Source organism: Nelumbo nucifera, chromosome 1, assembly GCF_055504915.1.
Source record: "Nelumbo nucifera cultivar China Antique chromosome 1, China Antique-T2T, whole genome shotgun sequence".
Classification (NCBI taxonomy): Eukaryota; Viridiplantae; Streptophyta; class Magnoliopsida; order Proteales; family Nelumbonaceae; genus Nelumbo; species Nelumbo nucifera.
Genome location: NC_142649.1, coordinates 176,105,915 through 176,127,065, shown reverse-complemented (window position 1 = coordinate 176,127,065; position 21,151 = coordinate 176,105,915). Strand labels below are relative to the sequence as shown.

The window sequence follows — 21,151 nt, the reverse complement described above, 5'->3', positions numbered from 1 at the left end:
ACTGTGTGGGGTTCTCTTTCTGTCCCAAAGAAATTCTACGAAGTTTTGAGAATACTTCCTCAAGTGTAGGGAGAGTAGAGCCCCCCAATATTTGAGCTCTAACTGGTTCATATTCCGACTTCAGCCCCACTAAAAATCTTGTAACATCTAGCTGCTCCCTTTGCTGTTGCTGAACTTGAATATCTGGAGTAAGGGGATGATAGACATTGAGTTCATTCCTTATATTCTTCATGCAAGCATAGTACTCTTCTAGTGTTTTGGTTCCTTGTTGTAAATCAAAGTACTCCTGATACAGTTGATATACTCTTGTTGTGTTATCTTGTCCAGAATATAGCTTCTTAACATGCTCCCATATATCCTTAACCGTATCAAGAAACATGAAGTTGGCACTGATTTTGGGTTCCATACTATTCCACAGCCAAGTCATGATTTGAGCATCTTCTTGTTCCCAATCATCAAACCCTGGAGAGTCAACCGGTGGCCTCTCATCTCTTACATGCTTTACTTTCTTCTTTGCCTTGAGAAAAACTTCCACAGATTTAGCCCATGGGCATCTTCTTGTTCCCAATCATCAAACCCTGGAGAGTCAACCGGTGGCTTCTCATCTCTTACATCCTTTACTTTCTTCTTTTCCTTGAGAAAAACTTCCACAGATTTAGCCCATGGAACATAGTTCTCCCCATTTAACTTAATTGAGGTCATTTGTACCCCTAGGTAGTCGGAGGAAATTACTACACTAGGTTTCTGATCATTGTAGCCATCTCCTATTGCTGCCATTGTACTCTTTCACAGTTGCCTCTAACTTTACTTCTCAGCTACAAGCTGATTGATGTTGTTCACAGTTTGATATTTCAGCACCTATTGCAGCCTCTAAACACAACAGTGGAAGCACACACTTGTTCTTATTCACACTACTGCTGACTTCACACACTTACGTCCCACATAAGCATTAGTTTACCATTCACTAATCACAAGTAGGCCCTCTTACAACCACTCAAAAGAAATTGTGCATCACAAGCACCACAACACAGTCAAATCTGCTGCACCCAGTTCAGACTTGTTTAACACACTTAAGAGGGCATTACACAACCACAAGGAGTTCGGCAAGGTCACTGCATTCTACCTTACACCACTCGGCCACTTACAGCAGCCCTAACACCACTTAACAACTTACAGCAGCCCTACACCATTCAACAACTTACAGCAGCCCTACACCATTCGACTACTGCACACACAGCCCTTCCTAGGGCAACAATGAACCTAGTTCTCTAGGTTCTAATCAATACTAACAGCTTCTTGTAGGGTTTCTACCCAGAAATATAAGTAACACTAGAAGAAGAGAGAACCAACCTTCCTTTGAGAATATCAATCAACCATTCACTGCTGAAGTCACTTTCCTTGTTGAAGAAGGTTATGTGCAGCAGAGAGACAAGCTGTAATGTTTCTGACCTAGGGCGAACCAGTTCTCTCCATTGACTGACCAGAAATGAAGGTGAAGAGTCACGAACAATGCTGAGGTGCTTTACCAACTGACGTAGGTCAGGAGCATGGCTTTGATACCATGTTTCGACTGCTGCTACAGTAGTCCAAACAGGAAGAGGAGAAGAAGAAGAAGAAGAAGGGTCTATCGAAAATCTGATGGTTAATCCATCCAGTCGACCCCCTTAATCTATATTAGATTCTAATAATGTTTACAAAGACAGAAATGCCCTTACTTAAGTGTGGGGCAGAGTAACTCTAATAACACTGCCACATAAGCAAGTTACTTAATAAACAGAAGGCACATCTTAACATCACATAAAGGACTTAGGTCCTCTCACTTACTTCTTGGGTTTGGAGGTTCATCGTAACAATCGAGGGTATTTTATTTGTCAACACAAATACACCTCTAATCTCGTCAAACTAGCTGGAATTACTAATGAGAAACATGTTGATACCCCCCTGGAGCTACATGTCAAGCTACTAAATCCAAAGGCCTCATCTTTCTTGATGCTACCTTGTACCGTCGGCTTGTTGGCTCTTTGATCTATCTTACTATGACCAAGCCTGATATTTCACATGCTGTTCAGGTCATCAGTCAATTTGTCTCTGCCCCAAGACAACCTCATATGACTGTCGTTCGCCGCATCATCCGTTATGTTAGATACACAACCTCTTAGGGACTGTTTTTCTCTTCCTCATCATCCATACAGTTGAGAGTTTATGCTGATGCTGATTGGGCTGGTTGCCCTGACACTCGTCGATCCACTACTAGTTGGTGCGTCTTCATGGGTGACTCTCTCATCTCCTGGAAGTGCAAGAAACAGCAAACTATCTCTAAGTCTTCCACTGAAGTTGAGTATAGAGCTATGTCTTCTGCATGTAGCGAGATTGTTTGGCTGAAGTCACTTTTCATGGATCTTGGTATTTCTCTTCCTACTCTTATCCCTTTGTATGCCAACAATAACAACACTATCAAGATCGCATCTAATCCAGTCTTTCATGAGAGGACTAAACATATTGAGGTGGATTGTCACTTTATTAGAGACCTCCTTGTTGCAGGCTCTATATCTCTTCCTCATGTTGCCTCTCACATGCAGATTGCCGACATCTTCACCAAGGCCATGACCAAAAGTCGACATCTCATTCTTGTGGGCAAACTGATGTTGATGTCTACGCATCAGTTTGAGGGGGAGTGTGAAGATATATCTTGATGTACATTATTAGAGTAGTCCTTGTTGTACAGTATCGTAATTCTTATTGTTTTATTTGTTCTTTTTATCTTTCAGCCCTGTAAGAGCATTCTTGTAACTTTACATACCTTTTATCTCTTTAATATAAAAGAGACTCTTTGGGGTGGGGGTCGACTATTCTGGACACCCCTAGATCTGTTTTCTTCTTGCTCTGAATTCAGTTCAAATTGGTAAACAAGGGAAAATAGTGGGAAAATTTATTTTTCCATGTTTGTTTTGTGGGAAATTAATTAGAGGTGTATATGAATGTTTTGAAACCTTTTGTGTTTCTTCCCCTAGTTTCCCTTTTCTTGTATTTAAGACTTTCATGCTGGTAGAACTCTGTCTCTCTATTTACATAGTCACCTTTATCATTTGGGAAAGAAAAAAATTGACTATTAACACAGCTTACAAGGACCTTTGTTAAACTCTTTGACAGGTTGGGTTTGGCATGTTAGGCTTCAAGCTAGGTCAAAGCTTGAGCTGAGCTCTCCATCCATAAGAGCTTCTACAAAGGATCCCGACTTGGAATTCTGTCACCACATAGAAATTGAAGAGTCTTTGTAATTGGGTTAAGTCAATGGACGAGCAAGTGGAGAATTGTACTAAATCATATTAAAGATCATGAGAAAGATGGAGATAGAAGAGTAAACAACATCTATTCATACAAATTTGATTGAAACACCTTCCATCAAACGAGTAACAGCAGGTACTGGAGCTTGAAGGGATTAATCTCTGATACTTCAGTCATGAATTCTTCCATTTCCATTTCCACTTGAAACCCACGACGCCCACTTAGCTTACATCCCAGAAATGTTATTTACTAGGAGGCAGGTTTTATAGCAATATTAGGCACCACTTGCATATAGACGAGTCCACTCCTTTGCTGTCTCAACAGCTTCAGCTTCATTTGTCTTCCAAAGCTTAGCAATATTTTCTGAAAGCGGATCATCCGGATTCGGAGCACTCAGGAGTGCTTGAATGCTCAATAATACAGTTCAGATCGGAAGAGCTGGGCTCCATTTGTCTTTCAGGATATCAAGGCATATCCTACCAAGCTCATAAATATTTGGATGGTATATCTTGGTGAAGAAACGAACCTTAGGTGCCACCATTGGAGACTGTGTTGGTGGCACCTAAGGTTGGGCCAAAACAATTCCAACTTAAAAACCCCTCCTTCATAAGGAGACTGTGTTGGGCCAAGAATCATGACATTGAAATATCGCATGTTGTCTTCTGAAGGAGAAGCACTAATTCCGGGAGCTGTTACGACATCAAAAATTACATGAAATGCCAACAAATCCCTTCAACTTGTAAAAAAAAATCTCAAAGTGGCTACTCAGCGATCGCTATAATGCGACTCTAACCATTTAAAGGATCTTCACATCTCTACAGCTATTTAATAATTATTAGAAGAAATGAGAGTAATGGCAAGCAAAAATTTAGAACAATCCAGAAAAGCTAAAAAGGAAATAGTAGATTGAGTGAAAATTCATACTTTTAAAGAAAAATCAACCCAATAAATTGAAGGCATGAACAATACAGATGGAAGAGAGAGAGAGAAGGGGGATAGAGAGATCAGATAAATGAAAACTAAAGACAAGTAACACAGAAGAACAATAAAAAACTGGCTCGCTAAGAAGCCGCTGTGTTTCTTGTTCGATCACAAAATCAATACTCAAAGATCAAAAGCAAAACCATAAACCCTAGAGACAAATAAAGAATAATAGAAGAAAAAACCCAGACAGAACCAGGTCTTCGGCAGGAATCAAGAACAGCAAAGCATCCAAAATCTGGGAAGTAATTCCAAATAAAGAGAGCACTAACGCAGACACTAAGAACGAAGAAATTGAAAGAGGGATTGGGAGGAGAAGGCCACTACGTACCTTAATAATCCTTCGGGGTAGATTGCTGCTTGCCATTGAATCTGAGATTTTGGAAAAGCTAAGAGCAGCAAGCCAAGCAAGGAGAGAGGGAGGAGTTGGAAGAGAAGAAGGTTTTGGTGTTTGTTAAACATGTAGAAAATGTTTCTGGTCTTACCATTGATCGAAAACACCGAAAAAAAATGATCGGAGATAATGAAGGTTGGAATGCTCTGCAAAGGTAGATGGAGAAGACAAGGAGGTTCATGTCTGACAAGTCCCGATAATTTTCCCTATGCACGTTCTCACTTTCCTTTTCTCAGTGGGGTTGCACGGATTTGGTGTGACCCTGCGTTCTTACTTTTGGGACTCATCCCACATTTTTCCCATCCCATCTCCTTGTTTCCTTCAAAACAAATAAAGGAAAAAAAGAGTATATTTGGAATATTCTCTTTTTCCCATCTCCATCCCACAAACCAAACAAAGCCTTAGATTATTGATTCTAGTGCATCAAACCATGTGACTAGTATACCTAACCTCTTTTGTTCATATCAGCTCCTCTTTGGTAAAGAAAACATATCCCTTGTTGATTGGTCTCTTGCTCCCATCTCTGGCAAAGGAGATATCAAATCCTTTGACACTCTTGTTTTATCCTCTGTTCTCCATGTCCCTAAACTTAATACCAATCTGTTATCTATTAGTAGCTTGACTAAATCCATGAATTGTAGCATAACATTCTTTCCTACTCATTGTGTTTTTTAGGACTTGAAATCTCAGAGGATGATTGTAAGTGGCCATGAGGTGAATAGAACATACTTGCTGGACACACCTGGTAGAAGTCTTGGACCACCTAATAGAGTTGCTTTGGATCAGTTTTGTCAATGTGTATTGATTGAGTCATGTTATGTCATTTACGTTTTGGTCATTTATCTTTTTCTTCTTTGGGTCATTTGTTTCTTGACATGTTTAAGGGGATATCTCTTTTGAGTCTTCATTGTGAGTTATGTGAATTTGTGAAACATTGTAGACAATCTTATCCAATGAGTAATAAAATATTTATTTCTGCTTTTCATATTGTGCACTCTGATCTGTGGGGGCCATATCATTTACTTACTATGGGGGGTTACAAGTATTTTATCCTCTTAATTAATGATTTCTCTCACCACTTGGATTTACCTCATGAGATCCCGGGATGAAATACCAACTATTGTGCAAAAGTTTCTGAAGGGATGAGAGATCCATCATATGGATGGCCGAACTCTGCAGGGAGGTTGGGTGAAATTTCAAAAATTTCTCTCCCATGTGGGAATCATATTCCCTATTTTAGAAAACTGTATTTTCAAGGATCAATCTTGAACCTAAACTAGACCAGATCTGAAACCAAAAGGGAGTGGAGGGATATACCTGATACGAAGTAATAATAACCTCCAATGAAGGTGTTCACGCCCAAGGAAAAATCCAAAGACTGCTTCCACTGAAGATGACACGGTGCAGGATGAAGCAGAATCAGCAGGATGGTTCTTCAGCAAGAATCTGATGGAAGGCTAGTGAGCACGACTTACGAAAAGGTAATATCAAGAACTCTTCTTGATCGCTCCCACAAGTGGAGATTGAACTGGTATGGCAGCAAGAGCAAGAGAGAAGGAGACAGTGCAGTCAATTTGTGTTGTCTCTCTCTGGAAATCAGCAATCAGTTAGATGATTTCTATTGTCCTATGAGGGTTTGTCCTGCTCTCCTATTTATAGCCTTAAGGAGAGGTTCTCCTAACCCCATTAAGAGTTTCCTAATCCAAATCTTGTATTTGGATCTGGACTCTCTTTACGAGATAAGGATAATCCCTTATCTTATCTGCAGATAAAGATCAACCCTTCTAATCTAATTAGAAGTTTCCTGATCCAAATCTTTATTTGGATCTGGACTCTCTGAGTGGATAGGGATAATCCCTTAAGCCAGTTCGAATTGGGCTTTAGGCCCATTAAGTCCATCTGCTCACTTAGCCTCCTTTTTAATTAATCTCATTAAGCCAGTTCGAATTGGGCTTTAGGCCCATTAAGTCCATTTGCTCACTTAGCCTCCTAACTGCTGCCCAGTTGGTTATCCTTGTATGGCGTGAGACCCAAACATTGATCAACACATTGGCCACATGGGTTCAGCCCAGCGTCTGTTATAAGGCCTGGCCGAATTCACTATAGGAGACAGTGAACCCCTGAGTCCATCACCATGGGCTCTTAATGGGCCCAACATTCACACTAAATGGTCCTTGGGTCAAGCCACCTTATAAAAACCCAAGGACTGTGGGCAGATGCAAGATTAGCCCATCAGGTATTACCCTCAATGGTCTTACACTTAATCTCTCAGCCCATAATGATCAAACACTGCCCGACAAGAGAGGACCTCTCCCTCGGCTATAAGGTACAGTGCCACACTCTTTACTCACATGGATCCCGGGAATTAAAACCTTCTGCAAACATTTTGAAACCATAATATATATATGTATATCTCTATATAAATATATTTTGCAAAACAAATATAAAAACAGTTGAAATCAATTGCCGGCAGTTTAGGTTTCCATCAGAGAGAGTGCATCCCCGATCATTCACTTTGTCCGACAAAGGGGCTGATCCTGTCACTATGATCACCCACTCAGATGAATTCTCGGATTGTCCCAACATACCCAGGTTTTGACCCCCTCTAAGGATCTCGATGATTAGCATATCAAAGACAGCCCAATCCAACACCTAGTGTAGTATCATAATCGAGTCTAGGGGTCAGGTGTAACATTCCAGTTTTGCCCATCTATCTCCAAGGTCCATGGCAATACTGGAATTCTGGTCCGGTTCAGGGTTTCAAGAAAACTCAAATTGCATGTACCTCAAGTCTCACCCTGGCAGTTGAGACAAGCCACCTCAACCAACTTGGCCGCACATCAGTGTCAGCCTTAGTAGGATAAATTTCCCCAAATCTATCCAACGGCTGTGAAGATTCTAAACTAACACGAGTCTCATATGTGTCCAGTTTAAGGGTATTACACAAAAACACACCATAATAACATGAATCAAATATGTACTTTATTCATTTACATTAAATGTCATAATGTACATCATTCTGATTGGAGCTAAGGGCATACACTGTCTAACAGTTTCATGGATTCATCTTACCCAATTGAACACTTAGATCAAAATATTCCGGTTAGATAATGCTAAGGAATATTTTGAGAAGAACCTTTCATCCTGCTTTGATGCCTTTGGGGTCATCCATCAGAGTCCTTGTTCCTACACTCCACAACAGAATGGAGTGGCAGAAAGGAAGAACTGCCATGTGGTTGAGGTTGCTAGAAGCCTCCTTTTTGCATCTCATGTTCCTAAAACGTTTTGGGGGGATGTTGTCCTTATTGCTACATAATTAACCATATGCCTTCCCGGGTTCTAGGTTTCAAAACCCCTTTTAGCCTTCTCTTTCCAGATGAGGACCTCTTCTCTCTTCCTCCCCAAGCTTTTGGCACATATTATGTGCATGTTCAGAACCATTAGAGACACAAATTTGAGCCTAAGGCACACAAGTATGTCTTCCTAAGATATGCCTCCACACAGAAGTGGTATTGTTGTTTTGATCTGGTTCGTGGTACCCGTTTTGTCTCCAGGAATGTTACATTTGGTGTGTCTATTCCTATTTTTTGTATTTCTCCTAAGGGGGAGCACTCCAAGGAGCTGTTTGCTATGACCTTGGCTATTCCTCTTCCAATTCCCATTGAGTCTTCTATGGAGTCATCTACTTCTGTTGCACCACCCACTGTGTCCCCTTCACATGTTACTGCTCCCCTTCCTCCTCCTGCTCATCTTTTCGTGTTTCCTTCACATCCTATTGTTCAAAGATAGTGCCAAAGACAATGACTCAAGTTTGGGCAAGTTGTTTCAACTCCTTCAATAGAGCCTCCTACACCACCCATCACTATTGATGTCACAGGTCAGCCTTCCATTGACCCGTCTGTTAGCTTTCTAGACCTTGAACTTCCTATTGCCCTTCACAAAGGAGAGCAAAAGTGTACAACACATTGTATCTCCAAACACTTGTCCTACAACCTTCTTTCCCCAACCTATTATTCTTTCTTTGCCTCCATTTCTACACGTGTGATTCTCAGGTTCGTACCAGAAGTCTTATCAAAACCAAAATGAAGGGATGCTATGATGACTGAGCTAGATACTTTGTATAAAAACCATACCTAGGATATTGTGGACCTGTCTGAGGGGAAGGAGCCGGTTGGTTGTAAATGGGTATTCACTATCAAGTATCATTTTGATGGTACTATTGAGAGGTTTAAGGCTCGATTGGTTGCTAAAGGCTACACTTAGATGTATGGTATTAATTACCTTGAGACATTTGCTCTTGTGGCTAAAATGACTTCAACTCGAGTTATGTTATCTCTAGCCATTCTGATGGCATTATTGAGAGGTTTAAGGTTCGACTGGTTGCTAAAGGCTACACTCAGATGTATGGTATTGATTACCTTGAGACCTTTGCTCCTGTGGCTAAAATGACTTCAGTTCGAGTTCTGTTATCTCTACTTGCAACCTTTGATTGGCCCTTTCATCAATTTGATATTAAAAATGTCTTTTTGAATGGAGACCTACATAAAGAGGTTTATATGTCTTTACTTCTAGGAGTGTATAGGAAGGAAATGCAAGGGAAGGTGTGTAAATTGAAGAAATCCCTTTATGGTCTCAAACAATCTCCTAGAGCTTGGTTTAAGAGATTCAGAGTTTCCCTTGTTTCTTTTGGTTACACACAAACTTAATCTGATCATACTTTATTTGTGAAGAGAAGTAATTCCTTGGTCACCAACCATACCTGAGTCTTTGTCTTTGGTACCACCTTTTAACAATAGGATGTGAAGGAAAGGTTTCTTAACACCTAGGCATCACCTAGGCGCTCGTCACCTCTTTGATTGTTTATGTTGATGACATTGTGGTTACTGGTAATGACACCCAAGAAGTGGTTAAGCTCAAAAAGTTTCTTAACACTGAGTTTGAGATCAAAGATCTGGGGGATCTTAGATATTTCTTGGGAATTGAAGTTGCTAGGTCTAAGGACGGTATCTTCATTTCTCAATGCAAGTATGTCCTTGATCTTCTTGCAAAGACTGAAAAACTTGGTGCTAAACTGACCTCCACCCCTATAGACTTAAATCACAAGCTTTCTGCTACTAAGGGTGAATTGTTGTTCGATAAGGGAGTGTTCCAGAGACTGCTTGGGAAGTTTCTATATCTTTGTATTACTCGGCCAGATATTTCCTATGTAGTGAGTGTCATTAGTCAGTTTATGCATTCTCCTAGAGAAACACATTTAGCAACTGCAAAAAGAGTTTTATATTACTTGAAAGGCACTCCAAGGAAAGGTATCCTATTTGCCAAGCATGGACACATGAAGTTGGAAGAATACACTAATGCTAACTAGGTCGGATGTATTGAAGATAGGAGATGCATCTCAGGATACTATACTTTGGTAGTGGGGAACATTGTCTCATGGAGAAGTAAGAAGTAGTTTGTAGTAGCCAGATCTTCAACTGAAGCAAAGTACAGGGCAATAGCACATGGAGTGTCAGAATTATTGTGGCTGAGATCACTTTTGGGAGAGTTGGCTATTGACTATGAGAAGCTAATGGTGCTCTATTGTGACAATCATGCAGATATCAACATTGCACATAATCCCATCTAGCATGCTAGAACTAAGCACATAGAGGTCGATAGACACTTTATATGGGAAAGAGTTGCTTCAGGGGAAGTTTGCTTGCCATTATTGCTTCAGAGGAGTAGTTGGCTGATGTCTTGACTAAGGGTGTTCCAAAAGGAAAATTGACTCACTATATAAGCAAGCTGGGCATGATTGACATCTATGCTCAGCTTGAGGGGGAGTGTAGAGACTAGAGAGATTGGGCCGAATGGGCCCTAGTACTTGTTTATGTTTTAAGTAGCATCGTGTTTACATTTTATGTGTTGGGCCTTTTTCGTTATGATTGTTTTTGTTTAAGTTATTTATGTGCTGGCTGCCTACTTAAGGGCAGAGATGTAATTAGTCATAGTTAAGTGAGTCTAATAAAAGATCAAGAGAGAGAGGATGAAACCATCGAACTCTCTTCTCCTTTCTCTTCTTCTCCATCTTCTTCTTCCTTCGGCTGTAATCACCTTTTTCCTTTTTCTTTTACCACTGTAATCAGATTTGAAGGACAAATTCGCATCTCCTATATCTGATTAGATTTGATCTGTTTTCAGCCCTATCACAAATTTACTATTTTTGTTAAGATTTTACCCTTACCATAGGGCTGCAAACAGATTGGATTGAATCAGATAGGTAGATCAAATTTGATTCATTCATATTCGAATCTGAATCAGATCTTTTCCATTGGATTCAAATTGAATTTGGATTGTAATTGGATATTGAATAGTATAAGCAAATTAAACTAAAATTATCAAAATATTAATAAAATAGACTAAAATGGCTTTGATATTGTATTTCATTAACAAAATGAAATGAAAATTACTTACATGAAACTTGAATCGGTGAAAAATTAGTAAAAAACACAACATTCAAACTATCTTTACTAATAGATACAATATAAATTTTAAGTATATATGAGTATATACATTAAATTGAATCAGATTGGATAGGGGAGGACCCATATTTGATCCAATTATAAATGGATTGAATTTGGATCAGCCTTAATGGGGTCGAATTCAAATTCAAAGTCAGACAATGGGATATCATTTGCAGCCCTATCCTTAACAGTTTGAGATTCCTTAAGTCACATATTATAGATGTGAGAAAAAGAAGTCCCTTCAAATGTTGTGCTGGTGTTATTATCCACACATGCTTGACTTGACATGGATAAATCACCCATTTTGAAATGTCCATGTAACATAGGAAACTTCACAAAAGAGATATTTAGAAATGAAAGTATTGTATACAAAATTCAAATTACTCACTGTGTCCAGCATGCTAGTCAAATACTGGATCTCATCCTTCTTTGCCCTTGACAGCTCTTGTTCGACAACATCTATATTTGTCCTACATTTGAGTCACCAAATTGTTCAAAATGGTGGACCTTCTCAACTGTTCAATGCATAAAAAATCTTTTGATTCTTCTCAATGTTATGGGAATGTGGCTGAAATTTTTACATGTACATGCAGACAAACCATTCCAACATACGTAGGGATTTATTTATCTATTTATTTTTGTGTCACAAGTCACAAGGGCAGATAACACAAGCCAGTAATAGAAGTCCCTATACAAATAGATCTAGCTACATAACCAGCAGAGAAATTCATTATGCACTTATTTGCATGGACAATTTCTTGGGCCAAGATAGCAGCCTTAACAGATTTTTTGATAAAGTTATTCTGTTTCTTTGTTAATATCTTGATAATAGAGGCTTGTATAGTCTGTCATACAACTTGGTTGAGAGACGTTTCTTTGAGGGCCACAGACAAATAGATTTTTCTAATTTCCAGTTTTGAGCTTCCATTCTAAAAGCTGGAAATTTTTCTAATTCTTTTTTTTTCTTTTTGATGAGTAGAAATTTTTCTAATTCTTCTGACTGCCATCTACAAGACAACTCAAAGCCACCCTTTGATAATTTTCCATTGTCATGAGCCCAAAGATGAGGGTTTGGAGAGCAAATTCACCAAACAAGCTTCCCAAGCTCTACTTTGATTTTTGAAAGCCTAAAAGACTTTTTAGAAAGCCCAACCAAATGGCACCCTAGTCTTTTACCATGCTAAAGTAGATTTGTTCTTTTTCCTGATGTTTTTACTATTGTTGGTTGACTGTTATTGTTAACAGTCAACCAGCTGTAATTTTTGACAGTAATGAATAGAAGTATATAAAGGGTCGGCTGTCAAGAGAGAGAAACTGATTGTTCTCTTGACTTATCCTCCCTTTCTTCATATCTCTTCTTTCCTCCTTTTTCTCCCTTTTCCTTTCCTTACAGGTTGGCGAACATACCTAATCAATATGGTATACACTGACAATAAAAAATATGTTGCTGATTTAACACCCTAGTCTTTTTTTTCTTTTTTGATAACAAATAAAAAGAAAATTATTAAAATCAAAACAACTACAATCTGCAATAAGTTGAGATCTAACTCAACCAAAGGCAGATCCAAAACAGTACACGGGCAAAATAAACGTTACAAAGCCTCATTGTCAGCAATTTCTAAGACTAACCATTCCAGACCCAGAAGACCAAGATACGTCTTTGAAACTCAGGATAAAACAATAGCCAGCCCAAAAGGAGAGAACCAATTGTTAGGTTGAAGGTTTTTAATGTATTAATGGTTCGGCTGATAAGAGTTCTTATTAACCTGTATTTGAGTTTAAGTTGTTATGTACTGGGCCTGTGCTAATGGGCCTAAGTTTGTTCAGTGTTTTAAGTTGTCTGGGTGTCCCATCACTAATCAGGGGCATTCCAGTCATTTCCTGTAACATTGTACTGTACTCTAATATAAATAATAGTACTGTCGACTGGGTCATTCAGTTCGACATTCTCAGCATCTCTTGGTTTTCTCCACTCTTCTACTGCTTCGGCTACAGCATTTCAGCTTTCATGGTATCAGAGCATTAAGCACCTTCCTGGTTACAGCCAACGCCATCTCTTCTCTCTTGCTGTCTTTCTTTTCTATTTTTTTTATCTAGGTTGCTGCCGTGAAACCCTAGGGTTGTAGAAGAACAACACAAGGTTTGAACCTAGGGTTTCCCTTGGTTGTAGGGCGCAAGGGAAGTAAGACCCAGAAGCTGATGTCCTACTAGACTGTTTCCAGTAGTTAGTAGCTATTCGGCTATTAAGAGAGGTCTGTCTTGAGGACTGATTTCAGCAGTCCTAGTATTGGCCGTAAGGGGAAGAACTCTCTTTACAGTTGCAGTACTCGAAGCTCGAGTGAAGTCTGCATAGCACAGTGGTAGAGAGCCCTCAGTTTCAGGTCGGTTACCAGCCCAGAACACCTCATTTGCTGCTATAACTGAACTGCTTCAGAGCTTGACAGTCTCGGCAAGTCTGAAACAGTGTTGCAAGCTGTCAGAACCTTCTTCAATCCTACAACTACTCAATTTTTCAGCACTGTGATCACTTCGGCTAGTCTTAAACAGTGCCATCTACACAGAGGCTGCAGTCAAGATGTCTTCAATATCCGGAGAGGTTTCTTCTACGGATAACAGACCTGCTGCAAGGTCTTCAAATCTGGAAAACCCTAATCTGCACAGCTTGCAGATTACAAGTGTGCTGCTGGATGAATACAACTTTAGGGAGTGGTCCGTTTCTGCAATGCTTTTTATTACTTCCCGTGATCTCACAGGCTACTTAGATGGGAACAAGAAGGAACCTGAGGTTGGCAGTGCAGAGTATGCTGTGTGGCGCAAGGAGAATGCCACAGTTATGTCCTGGTTGCTTGCCTCTATGACTCCTCGGGTTGCCAGGACTGTTCATCACTTTCCTACAGCAGCCAAGATTTGGGAAAAGGTGTCTAAGACCTATGGACAGAAGAAAACCAATGCTAGAATCTACAGATTGAATCAAGACATTGCTGCCTTAAGGCAAGAGGATATGACAGTTTCAACATACTTTGCAACTCTAGAAGGTCTTTGGGAAGAACCTGACCATCACTTGATATTGGATTGGGAAAATGCCAGGGACAAGGAGAGACATGATAAGCAGATTGAAGAGAGCAAAGCCTTTAAGTTCTTGGCTGGCCTGGACCCAGTGTATGAGGGTATAAGGTCACAAATTCTAGGGAGAGATGAATTGCCCAAGTTACACCATGTTTATTATCTTGTGAGGAATGAAGAAGTCAGGAGAAAGGAGATGCAAGTTGACTCTCAGACTCAACCAACTGAACAAGAAGCACCTTAAGTGCACTCATTGTGGTGGTGAGAGACATGTAAAAGAAAAAGTGTTGGGTCCTGTATCCTCACCTGAAGCCAGCTGCATTGAGAAATGACAAGAAGCAACATAAAGGTCATGTGGCAAGTGGGAATCTTGTCACCAGCAACAATGTTGACAACTCACAGAATACACCAACAGTGTCTTCTTCTCCTATGGGGCAGGTTGCTGATTCCTTTGGAGCTGGTGCTTTGGGCTTCACTGCTAGTGAGGTAGAGGTCCTTAGCCGGGCATTAGCCTGTCTAAGGAATAATTCTTTTGCTTCCACCTCTCTTGCCAGATCAGGTACAGTCTCTACCTTTAGTGCAACTAGCTCTATTGACTCTACTTCTTGGGTTATTGATTCCGGTGCAACTGACCACATGACACATATGTCCTCCTTATTCTCTTCATATCATTTGTTGTCTGGTCAGGATAAGATGAGAGTTTCTGACTGGTCTTTCTCCACCATCTCTGGAAAGGGGGTGGTTGACCTAAGCAAGGACCTCTCTCTTAAATCAGTTCTACATGTTCCCAGTCTTACCTCAAATCTTTTGTCTGTTTCAAAACTTGCCAAAAATTGGAACTGTAATATAACCTTTTTTCCTACTCATTGTGTCATCCAGGACAGATTGACGAGGAGAACAATTGGGAGGAGTCATGAGTATGGAGGCCTCTACTATTTTGATGCAGACATCGGTTCAGCCTTACAAGCATTAGCTGCTAGTAGTCCGGAGAGTGTGGAGTCAATAGCTAGGTTGCATCTGTGGCATGCTAGGCTAGGTCATTTGTCTTTCTCTTCATTAGAAATGTTGTTTCCCGAATTGTTTAAGGGCATTTCAAGTCAGAGTTTAATCTGTGAAGTATGTCAAATGTCAAAACAATGTAGAACTATTTATCCAATTTCCAGTAATGAAATTCGAGCACCTTTTGATTTGGTTCATTCTGATGTTTGGGGCCCTTCACCCATTGTTTCCATTGATGGCTTCCATTACTTTATCAGTTTTATTGACCACTATTCTCGATGCACATGGATCTACCTGTTAAAAGGACGGGATGAAGTACCACGGATAACTATGGCATTTTGCAAGATGATTGAAACACAGTTTGATAAGAAGATTAAGCTATTCCGGTCAGATAATGCTGCTGAATATTTTGAAAAATCCTTGAACTTATTCATGGAAAATGCTGGCATATTACATCAATCATCCTGTGCTAATACCCCTCAGCAGAATGGGGTTGTTGAGCGCAAGAATAGACATCTATTGGAGACAGCTCAAGCCTTACTATTCCAGCACAAAGTTCCCAAGCAATACTGGTCTAAGTTGTACTTACTGCATCATATCTGATAAATCGGATGCCATCTAAGGTGTTGGGTATGAAAACCCTTTCTTTGTTTTGTGTCCCACTCTTCCAGACTTTCCTCTTCCTCCACGGGTCTTTGGCTGTATATGTTTCATACATGTGAAGGATCCAAAGAAGACCAAGCTGGATCCTAAGGCTACGAAGAGAATATTTTTGGGGTACTCTCCTACACAAAAGGGGTACAAGTGTTATGATCCTGTCTCCAAGAGAAAGTATGTCACCAGAGATGTGGTCTTTTTTGAGTCTCAACCCTATTTTCAGTCTTCTCAGAATCCTCTTTAGGGGAAGACTAGTGGGATGGAAGAGGATTCTCATTCTCCCTCCCTTTTTGTTTCCCTACCTGCCTCGGGCCTTCCATCCTCTTCTTCTACTCCTAGTTGTGGCATCCCAGGTCAACCTAGTGAGGCTCCCACTGTGTCGGTTACCTCCCCTGATGCTACAGATGTCCCTGAAGGCTCCAGTAGGCAACAAAAAGATATAAGAATCACCTACAACAGAAGGAAAAAGGGCCCTCAACCTCATGACAGCAACCAGTCGGACTCGGATCAATCTGTCTCTGCAATCCAAGGTAATTCCAACTCACATACTTCTGATTTGGATCTTCCTATTGCTCTCCGTAAGCCTATCCGTTATTGTACCACCCTGCACCCCATTGCAGATTTTGTTTCATACTCACATTTATCTCCTGCCTATCACTCCTTTGTGTCTGCTCTTTCCTCTGTACGTGTTCCTTCTAGGTACTCAGAGGCCGTGTCTAATCCAAGGTGGAAAGAAGCTATGAATGAAAAGATGAAAGCCCTAATGAAAGCAAGAACTTGGAAATTAGTGGATCTGCCAGAGGGGAAGAGCACTGTTGGGTGCAAGTGGGTGTTTACTGTAAAGCACAGGGAGGACGGGTCCATTGAAAGCCACAAGGCCAGACTTGTGGCAAAGGGGTTTACTCAAAAAGAAGGAATTGACTACAAAGAAACCTTTGCCCCAGTAGCAAAGCTCAACACAATTCGGGTTCTATTGTCACTAGCAGCAAATTTTTCATGGGAACTTCATCAGCTGAATGTGAAGAATGCCTTCCTAAATGGTGACCTTCATGAAGAGGTATTTATGGAACCTCCACCAGGCTATGACTTTGGTAGAAAGGTGTGTAAACTGAGGAAAGCATTATATGGTTTGAAGCAGTCTCTTCGTGCATGGTTTGAGAGGCTTTGTGGGGCCATGAAGAAAGTGGGGTACACTCAGAGCGGTGCAGACCATACCTTGTTCATAAGGAGACAGGATAGCAAACTTACGACACTCATTGTTTATGTGGATGATATGGTGATTACCGGGAATGACTTGGAAGAGATAAAAAGACTAAAGGAGCTTTTAGCTTCGGAATTTGAGATCAAAGACTTGGGCCATTTGAGATATTTTCTTGGGATTGAAGTTGCTAGGTCAAGAGAAGGAATCTACATATGTCAGCGGAAGTATGTTCTTGACCTCCTAGAGGAAACAGGCATGATAGGGTGTAGGCCAGCAAATACTCCAATAGAACAGAATCATGGCCTACAGAAATCAGTAGGGAAGGACTACTGTGATAGAGAGAGATACCAAAAATTGGTAGAGAAGTTGATATACTTATCTCTCACTCAGCCAGATATTGCTTATGTTGTGCATGTTGTCAGTCAATTCATGCACTCTCCAAAGATCCCTCATATGAAAGCAGTTGAAAGGATTCTCAGGTACTTGAAGACTTGCCCAGGAAAGGGAATTCTATTCAAGAAAAACAATAGAATTGAAATTGAAGCTTATACTGATGCAGATTGGGCTGGTTCTGTTGGAGAAAGAAAATCAACTTCAGGATATTGTACATTTGTGGGAGGGAACCTGGTCACATGGCGCAGTAAGAAGCAGAATGTAGTTGCTAGATCAAGTGCGGAAGCAGAATATCGAGCTATGGCTCAGGACCCTTCTTAATGAGCTTGGCATTAAAGCTGAGGGTCCTCTCAGACTGTATTGTGACAACAAGGCTGCCATCAACATTGCAAATAACCCTGTGCAACATGACAGGACAAAACATATTTAGATTGATCGACATTTTGTTAGAAAGAGAATAGTCTCGGGAGAACTGTGCATTCCTTATACTCCATCTGACTAATCAGGGGCATTCCAGTCATTTCCTGTAACATTGTACTGTACTCTAATATAAATAATAGTATTGCCGATTGGGTCATTCAATTCGACATTCTCAGCATCTCTTGGTCTTCTCCTCTCTTCTACTGCTTCGGCTACAGCATTTCAGCTTTCACCAATATCAGCTACCATCCTTCTAACATTTCTAGATTTCCCATTGAAGATTTTCTATGGCATCTATATTTTCCATTTATATTGTCAATTGGAAAAATTGTACCAAGGATCAAAAGTTTGCATGAAGTACAAAATCCAAGGTTCATAAAAAAAAAAAAAAAACAGTATCTAGAAGCCCAAGCCCTCATTAGGCTGTCCCTAACAGAAAATGATTACTATACATGTCCTTATCCCAGCATCGTAAGCCCTCATATCCTCTGGTTAGTGAATCATCTATAGAATTGGTGAATCTTCAGATTGCATGAGAAGAGCTTCATTAAAGAATTGTAATACACGAAGGATTCCAGTGTGCATGCCCTTTATCTATCAATATCACCATCACCGTGCAGTCAATTAACTTGGAGAGAACTTTGTTTGCCTAGGTATATTGAAAATCATGCATATACTATCTAAAGAAATGAAGGCTTTTATTGCATCAATTCTAAACCAATGAAGTTTCTAGTAGAGACATTTGACAACCAATGAAACTTCATTAAAGAATTGTAATACACGAAGGATTCCAGTGTGCATGCCCTTAATCTATCAATATCACCATCACCGTGCAGTCAATTAACTTGGAAAGAACTTTGTTTGCCTAGGTATAATGAAAATCATGCATATACTATCTAAAGAAATGAAGGCTTTTATTGCATCAATTCTAAACCAATGAAGTTTCTAGTAGAGACATTTGACAACCCGACTACTCAAAAACAAATGATGAAATATTGATGTCATTGAACAATTTTAATGCCTTCTAATAAAACAATTATTTCATTGAACAATTATCATCTTATCTCCCACTCTCTTTCCCTTCAAGACTTCCTAGAGATTAGAAGATGCACTTACTTATCTGTAGATAAAGTGTCAAGGGTTTGTTCTTCGACAAATTGCTCTACTATATCAAGAATGGTGCCCACCTGTGACAGAAGACAACTGGTCAGCATCTAAGAAAGAATGAGAACATAACTCAAAATTATAACTAGATATGTATAATTGACATAACAAGCTATGAAACTAACACAGGTGACCTCTGAAAATACCATTGTTTGTTTTCTTAAGGAATACTTAATGTTTATGAGTACAGAAGCGTTTCAGACAAAATTCATTTCCATAAATTGTACAAAAAAATTATATCTTCTAAATTGGATACATTACTCAATTTAATTTAACCTTTCATCAGATACTGCCAAATTTATACTATTTCAGGTGATAAATAGGGGTTTGTGCTTGGCTGTTGTTTTAGATGAAATAGCCATCCTGACTTGGATGACTAAAATTACAGCATTAAAATTATTAGGGATGTCAACGGGTCAGGTCTGGGTAGAACCAGAACCGAACTGATTGGTTTTCAGGACAATCAGGCCTGACCTGATAGACCCGATTATAATAAACCTGCTGAAAATATTATACATTTAATATCTATCTCTGTGTTTTAAAAGTGCAAGGTGCAAAAAAGGCGCAGGGGTCAATTTGCGCCTGAGGCACAAGGCGAGGCTCGCACCTTTTTAAGCAAGGCACAAAAAGTAAAAAATGCTAAAATGTTGAGAATGTAAGGGCATTTATGTCCTTTCATCCTTTTTGTATTTGGGCGCCTATTCAAGGGCCCATTTGTAATTTTCTTCATTTTTGTTATGAAAGACTCTTCAGTGTGTGAACAGTAACACACCTGTGTTCTTTGATAAACCTTTCTTCTTCCTCTTCTTCTTCTCCTCCTTCTTCTCGACCACTTTAACTTGATCTCAGAGCATCGGAAGATCAAGGAGAGCATCAGCCGCTGGTCGTGACTCACAGGCAAGACTGCTGACATCAGCATGCCGCCGGTTGACATCAGCAACCGATACAGTCAAAAACGTTCATTTGTGGTTTTGACACCCCTTGATGCGCCTCATTTTTAGAGGAATTTTGATATACATTTCATGGAGGTTTGAAGCTCTTTTACATTTTTCTTGGATTTTTTAGAATAAAATTGGCAAAATTTACAGATTTGGAGTTTAGGGCTTGCATGCAAGCATGGTGGGCTGGTTGTTGTTAAACCCACTTGTGTTTGAAGTGTGGTAAATTTCTGAGATTACAGGAAGTAGTCTCAGATTTTTTGGAACCCTAAAAATTTTTTTGGGAATTTTTTTCTTCCTCTATTTTCCCACCAGCACCTTCTTTTCTTTTGTTTATTGGTGTAGCCCGTGTCTAACCTTCAAGGAAAGGTGTTTGGGTGTTCAACTAGTGTTGGGAGATTGTGGTGTTGGTGAGAAAAGTGTTCTTAGAGGGGTGGTGATCAATGGACTCACGGGAAGTAATGACAGTGCTGGAGGGCAAATACTACTGTACAACTTGATGGAACAAATTTTCTTGAATGGTCTCAATCATCTAAGCTCACAATCGGAGGAAGAGGTAAGCTTGGGTTTATTACCGGTAAGGAATGGGAGCAGGATAATTTGCTAGTTATGTCATGGCTGGTATGCTCTATGCAGCCTCACATTGCCCGCAACTATATGTTCCTTCCAACAGCTAAGGACATTTGGGATAGGGTAACTTCAACTTATTCTCAAGCGAAGAACACAGCTAGAATCTATCAGTTGCGAAGAGAAGCATGTAATATGCGACAGAGGGAAAAATCGGTGGCCATGTATTTCTCTTCCTTACAATCAGTTTGGGAACAAATGGATCATTTAGAAGCTTTGGAGTGGAAAGATCCTATTGATGCTGAACAATACAGGAGGTGCATTGTGAAAAACCGAGTTTTGATTTTCTTGCTGGATTGAATGTTGATTATGATTTCACCAGGCAACACATCCTTAGTGTTGATATTTTGTCACTTTCCACAGCATATTCTTTGGTGCAGAATGAAGAGAGTAGGAGGATTGACATGATGCAAGTTCCTGTCAGTGAGCACACAGCTCTTGTGTCTACAAAACCCAAACAGAGTTCTAGTAAACCTGAAGATGTAGTTTGTGAATATTGCAAGAAGCCAAGGCACACCAAGGATAG

At 40.0% G+C, this 21,151-nt stretch overlaps 1 protein-coding gene and 1 pseudogene across 6 annotated transcripts in view; both read right to left on the bottom strand.

The window, feature by feature from the left end:
• The window catches only part of EMB3006 (embryo defective 3006), a 92,435-nt gene that overhangs the window by 22,737 nt on the left and 48,547 nt on the right, over positions 1-21,151 (bottom strand). For 5 of the 6 annotated variants that reach the window (XR_016080699.1, XM_010244825.3, XM_088895370.1 and 2 more), the window contains 2 exons: positions 19,013-19,083; positions 11,552-11,633 (listed from right to left, as the gene is read on the bottom strand). Coding sequence is in view for 5 of the 6 variants with exons in the window: in XM_010244825.3 (XP_010243127.1) it covers positions 11,552-11,633; positions 19,013-19,083 (153 nt within the window). In the remaining variant the exon portion in view is untranslated. The remainder of the gene's footprint in view (positions 1-11,551; positions 11,634-19,012; positions 19,084-21,151) is intronic. The other variant, XM_010244824.3, reaches the window with a different exon arrangement.
• Positions 3,374-3,998, bottom strand: LOC104587278 (ubiquitin-conjugating enzyme E2 36 pseudogene; annotated as a pseudogene).